General features: G+C 46.0%; 1 protein-coding gene across 1 annotated transcript; it reads left to right on the top strand.

Moving 5' to 3' along the window:
* The first annotated feature begins 1,844 nt into the window (after nt 1–1,844).
* LOC119332760 (auxin-responsive protein SAUR32-like) lies at nt 1,845–2,842 on the top strand. The gene has a single exon (XM_037605913.1). The coding sequence runs from the start codon at nt 2,128–2,130 to the stop codon at nt 2,521–2,523; it is 396 nt and encodes a 131-aa protein (XP_037461810.1). The 5' UTR covers nt 1,845–2,127; the 3' UTR covers nt 2,524–2,842.
* Nucleotides 2,843–6,615: the final 3,773 nt, after the last annotated feature.

Here is a 6,615-nt window from a genome sequence, read left to right as displayed (position 1 = left end):
TGTAGGCATGAGGCAATGGGGCTCGCTGTTTTGACAAAACAAGCGTGCTTCATTTCTTGAGGAGAAGCACTTCGCGCCCTACGACAGGCACGTGATCCATGATCGTAATGTGAAGTCACTAGCCAACAGGTGGTACACCATCTCTAACGCCTTCATGAAGTATTGTGGCGTGGTTGCACGAGTGGAGACAAAGTGGCCATCAGGCTCGACAACCATGAAGATTGTAGTGTTTGCTTCTTGTTGCTCTACATGTTGATCAGTTCATTGATTCACTCAATGTCTAACATTACCGTGTTGTACTACAGGACCGAGAGTAGACCATTCACATTCAACATTATTGGGTGAAGCTTAAGGGCGACCGTGCGTGTGAGGATATCTGACGATTATGACTTGCGTACCGTTGAATTTGGAATCGATGGATTCAAAAAACTTGGTGAACATCCGTCTATCTCGAATGTAATATTTACACGTGTTGAACTATTGTTATACTAGGAATATTTGCAAGCTATTTATGGATGAATTGTGTTATTTTCTATTATTATTTTGAATTTTGCGGATAAGAAAAACATCAGGAGCGGACATTTATGGGACATTGTTGGATGGCCGGCTCTCGTATCCGAGTTCACAGACCAATCCGAACCAGTCCGCGAATGAATGGTGTGTCTGTTTTAGAGAACGGCGTTGGAGATGCCATAATGAAGCTAATTCGGCGTTGTAAATGTTGGTTTCTTTTGTCAGTAAACTTGCTCAAACGTAAAAACATAAAGAAGTTTGACTTACAACTAACCTAGATTTTAAATATCATATTTGTTTCGAATTATAAGACGTTCTAGATATTTTAATATAAATTACATATCCAACTGAAATGAGTGAATAAATAAACCAATAAAATATGTCTATATACATTCTACACACACTAAAATGAGCAGAACTACATATAATTTGGAACGGACAGAGTACTCTCTCCGTTCGGAAATACTTGTCACAGAAATGGAAATGAATATGTCTAGATATATTTTAATTCTAGATACTTATGTTTTTATGCATTTGTGGATAAGTAATTCCAGACGAAGGGGGTATAATTTAGAACGGAAGGAAGAAATAGTAATGTTTTGTCGCACTAGGTGCTGGTGTATACAGTTGTTCACCGGGCTGGACCGACCTGCGCCCGTGTCTAGTGCCCACCAAGCTCTAGCCTCTACCCTAGCAGTAGCATCACCAACCGAAGTGTCAAGAGAGTATGCGACACACGGCACTAGAGATCCCTCTCGCACACGCAAAAAAAGACTGTCGATGCAACACACGGCATTCCTCCAGCTGCTACACACACAGTAGCCCGGCTAGCTATACCCTGGGGGGATCAGATGCCCCTCTCCCCGTATTCAAAGCGTATTCAAAACGCTAATCTTTCTGAATACGCTAATCTTTTTTCCGCAGAAATGTGTACGCCAGTCCCAGCATGAGCTAGCAAAACGAAAACAATAGTAGTCACGTGTAGAATTACCTTATCTTGAGAAATAAATGCGCCCAACACGGCGAGATAAGATTTCGAATCTCAACTAAATAAGCCCTAAATATACGGGATCGGCGTAAAACAGGAAATGCAAATATATTATTATCGTTGAACAATAAACGTGGGGATTAATCACGAGATCATTTTCGCGCGGATACTGCAGTACTGTGCCACATTTATGGGCAAAGATTTTCGATATTCCCCGAAAAAAAAGGTTATCGATATACCTTGTGGAAAGATAAACGGAATACGGTATGGAAAAGGGAGCGGCGGATGGCAACAAACCGCAGCAGCCCGCGCCCCCCGCCTCTTATACGCACGCGCCCCCGCCCCCTCCCGGACCAGACGCACCCAGCGCAGGGCACGCACGGGCAGATCGAGGCAGGCAGGCAGGCACAGGCGCCGTAGCCGAGACCGGGAACCCCGACGGGCCAAGCACCACCACCGCCACCAACCCTAGCTACCCAGTCGACGGCCGCCATGCAGCAGCGTCCAGCGTGCCGCCGCCCCGCGCTCTGACGCCCGCCGTCGGACGCCGGTCGCCGTCGTGGTCTAGCGAGCGAGAGAGCGTTTCTTTCTTGGTACAGGGTAGGGTGTTGTGAAGATCAAGATATATGGGCGTGAGCCTGCTGAGGAAGCAGCACTCGTCGGCGGCGGGGGGCTCGAGCGGCGGCTCGTCGATGCCGCCCAAGGGGTGCATGGCGGTGCGCGTGGTGGGGCCGGGCGGCCGCGCGGAGGAGGAGGAGCGGTTCGTGGTGCCGGTGGGCTACCTCAAGCACCCGCTCTTCGTGGGCCTCCTCAAGGAGGCCGAGGAGGAGTACGGCTTCCAGCAGCAGGGCGCCATCACCATCCCCTGCGGCGTCGACAACTTCCGCCGCGTGCAGGCCGTCATCGACGGCCAGCGGCACGGCGGCTCCGGCTCCGGCCGCCTCGTCTCCGGCGGCCACCACCACCACGGCTCCTCCTCGGGCCACCTCCACTTCCACCTCGCCGCCTGCTTCAGGGCCTGAGATCCGCCCGTCGACGCGGATCTCGCGCCCCCTCGCCGGCCGGATAGACGCCATCCCCATGGACGCATGCATCTCCGGCCCAGTCTCGTTGCTTTGTTAATTAGAGTCTAGATTGTCAGGTATGTGATGATCGAAGGATCATGAGTGGGTTGAGTGCTAGCTAGCGTTGTTCGGGTCTGCGGGCGGGCGTGTTGGGACTTGGAAACACAGATGGATCATCCGGACTCCGCTCCAGCTTGTGGCGATGATCCATCGACGATGATGAAAATCGAAGATATTTCAGTGCCTATAATAGATTAACCAGATGTTCTCGTGTCCCTTTCCTCTACTGAATTGCCTTTGGCTTTCAGACTGTGTGGTTGGTAGTATTCTCTTTCCAGGGAAGAATCTTTCTTTGGGGCGTTGTTCATCATGGTTCATCCATACGCACGCACGTACGCACGCCGGGGCCAAGAATTAATGAACAAACTTCTGAAGAACATTAAGTGGTTTCGAAGTGAGTAGCTCCAAGTTCACACACAATTAACTCCTTTACAAGCAAAAAATAATACTATTGAAACTGTCGAGCTAGCTTGCAAAGGACCCATTTTCGTTCTTTCTTTTAAGGACCTCTAGCTTTCTTTCTTTTAGGGGCCTCTAGCTTGCAAGGGATCTATTTTCTTTCTTTCTTTTGTCCCATCTACTGTCTGCCTCTTACATTAATTTTCCCCAATCAAGCAAGGGATTAGTGCTGGATGTTAGTGGAGTACTATGTAAACATTCACACATGTACTCATCAATATTCTCCTACTCCACTCCACTAATCAACAGATTAAGTGTACGCCACCCATATATGGCACCTACGTGTCCATATTTGGGAATATCGAGGCACCTGTGAGACTCTGCAGCCGTTGAGAGCTTCTTGTGGCAGAGGAGAAGGTGATGTCTATCTGAAAGGACAGGGCGGCGCCGCAGGGGAAAGGATGGATGGAGTGAGACAAAAACTTCCTAGGCCAGAAGGACAGGCAGACACGCAGTACGAGAAGGCAAGATCTGACTTGACCACCATGCAGCGGATACACAAACCTTCTTAGGCCAGATGGTTTTCTTATTTTGCTTCTTGGTGTAAACCCCCTTCTTGGATAGAAACTATGCTCCAAGATAGATCATACCAAAAGAAACAGGAAAGGGAAGAAGGGGGGTATATAATGGACGAAAATTAACTATTTTTTCCTAAAAAGGTGAATGATCTCCCGGCAATCAACCTGGAGTTGGATGAAGAGGAGGGAGCGGTGCTGGAGGAGGAGACCGCAAAAGAGCAAAGCAGAAGCAGGAGTAGCAACAAAGGGGTGGAATAAAGTGGTGTAGACCCCCTTGATGAAGAAAAAACGATGCCCTAAATTGATCGTACAAAAAAAGTTAAAGAAAAAACAATGAAAATGTCTGATCCCTCTTCCTAAGAAGTGAATAGCGCCCCGCCCCCGCCGTTCAATTGGGAGTCGAGCGGGGGTGCGGGAGGGGGAGAAGGCAAAAGGGCAAAGCATAAGCATGAGCATGAATAAAATGGAGGAGCGAAGTAGGGAAAGGAAGCTTACCGCTGAATGAAACACCCTCGAAACCTCATCGGCGACGGGATGATAATTGTTGTCCCGCCCCAATTTCTCGTTGCTTGCGGTGGTGGTGGATGACAGGCCACGGGGTAGCGACGACTGCAAATCTAACAATGAAACAGAAGAGGAGAAGTCACCGATAAAAGGATACCTCCGCGACAAGCTAGGTTGGAGAGAAAGAGTGCGGAGATAGCAGGAGCAAAAAGGAGCGGAAGAGGAAGGGGAGCCCTTTATTTATGGTTATTTATGTGTGTTTGCGTGCGTGACAGGTAATCGGACACGAGTCGGCATCGGCGGTGAGGCAGGTGTGAGGGGAACAAAAGCGGTGGGAAATGGAGGTGCGACACGCACCATGTCTGTATAATTGACATGTGTATAAGTTTGACAGATGACCATATGACGATGGTAGATGGTGGCTAGTATCAGAGCAATGGTGGTGGATTGGATGATGAATCGAGATGGGTGGAGTCGTCGATAAAAGGAAGGTCATAATAGGTTGGGAAGGAAAACAAGGAGAGAAAAAATGGACACTGAGGCAAGGAGGTAGATAGGTGTGCCATGTATTTATAATGATTGTGTATGTTTAATACACAGTGAGGTTATCATTAGCGGCAAGGTTGGTTGCGAAAGAAAAGTGCGGAGAAGCAAAACAAGAAAGTCACGGAGAATGAAGAAGGGGGCCTAGACACGCCTTGCATTTGTAATTGTCAGTATATATTTGTTGTTCGGTAGATAATCGAACCTGACTTGGCCTCACCAAAACGTAGATTGGACAGGAATAGAGTGAAAAAAAAATGATAAAAGGGGAGGTAAGGAGTGGGTTAGCGCCCCCTGTTTTTATGACTTGTTTGTAAACATTTGCATGTTTGTCGAATAGTCATACATCCGTCAAAGAAAATGTGGTGTGTGACATGTACGGATGTACCCATTTTTTTGGGGTGAAATCACTGTTCACTTAGATCCTCCACAAGTCCCAACAACTTTATAAATTTGTTTATCACATTTCAGAGAATGTTCACTGTGATATGATATTTTGTTTATATAGTGCAAAAAGGTGTAATGTTTATTTTGAAGGTCTAAAAATGCATGCATCTCAATGTCAGATCTATGCCTCTTGGCGTAGAGTCAAACTAGAGGCTAATGTCTGCTTTGTCGCACCGTTCTTCACTCGTGTGGGCGATTGTTTTCTTTTGATTTTTATCTATGTTGACTTGGGTTTTAATTTATGACAGTGCTTTTTCATTAGTTTATCATGTTGGGTTACCATTGTAGACAATATTTGTTCTGAGAGAAGAGTGGGTGTTATTTTGGAGTCAATGCACGTTTCAGCCTCGGTGTCAGCCGGTGGTATTTGTGTGATCCCCGTTGAAGCTCTTATTACATGTTAAAAGCATATAATCCTTCTTTATGGTGCTCACATGGCGACCCATGAAGCCCTTGCTCTTTTAGCTTGGCTCATGCTCTGTTCGTCACTTAGCTTTTTCCCCCCTCTTGCTCCACTGCTAGCTCAGAAATGATATCGTTTTTTATGAAGAAGTTCATGTGTTTTTACATGAATTGGATTTTTTTAATATGGTACATTTAAATACACAATTTTTAAAGAAAATATTCATGAATTTAAAAAACATTCGTGGATTTAGAGCAATGTTCATGAGTTTTTTTTTAAAATAGTAAATTTAAAAATGTTCATAGACTTTCAAAATATCCATGAATTCTTCAAAAAGATATTAATATAAAAAGTATCCATAATCTTTCTAAACATTCATGACTTTAATAAATATTCATGAATTAGAGTGTGAAAATGAAATAATATCAAAAGACAAGAATAAACTATCAAAACTTTAAAGACACAAAAAGGAAAGGAAAACAAAGTACCAGCAGGCAAGACCTATTGAAAACCAAAAAAGCGGCCGGCCCACACACTTACAGGCGGGACCCGTTGGATCAAAATATTGGGACCTTCATACCTTAATAGATACTCCAGTCCCCTAGAAGTCTGCCTGATGCTTAGCAAAACCGTCGGGAAAAAGAAAACAAAAACGGAGGACGTTGGTTTTTGTTTTTTAACTGAAAGCAGTTGGCCTTCTTCCGCATCGGTTTCATGTTTTCCCGCGGAAGCTTTGGGCAGCTAGTAACGTGGAGAAGAACCGGGCGTGTGTTTAGGAACCCCATCGCTATGCCTAGGCAAATAGAGAAAGTGTACAGCACAAGTGTGCAGCATGCATGGGCGACACATGTCTGTCGATCCAGGCCTCCAGGACTTGCATGCCTTGGCGCCGCTTTTTGCTGAAATGTTGCCCCCGATGTTTCCGCTGCCACAAAAGGAGCAACATAGCACACTATAAAATAAAATAAAAAGTAGATTAAAAACAGACGCCCCCGTAATAACAATATAAAGATCCAATACACGTGCTACCAATCATTGGCACTTTGGCAGCACTCTCGCGTCCGGTGTTTTTTTTTGAGCATCAGTACACATGCGCTCTCACGTCTGGTGTTGCCG

Source organism: Triticum dicoccoides, chromosome 7A, assembly GCF_002162155.2.
Source record: "Triticum dicoccoides isolate Atlit2015 ecotype Zavitan chromosome 7A, WEW_v2.0, whole genome shotgun sequence".
Classification (NCBI taxonomy): domain Eukaryota; kingdom Viridiplantae; phylum Streptophyta; class Magnoliopsida; order Poales; family Poaceae; genus Triticum; species Triticum dicoccoides.
Note: the sequence above shows the minus strand (reverse complement) of the source record. Positions and strands in the feature narration are given on the sequence as shown.

Excerpts from the sequence above, each read along its gene's own strand:
- LOC119332760 (XM_037605913.1), top strand. The coding sequence starts at position 2,128 with ATGGGCGTGAGCCTGCTGAGGAAGCAGCACTCGTCGGCGGCGGGGGGC.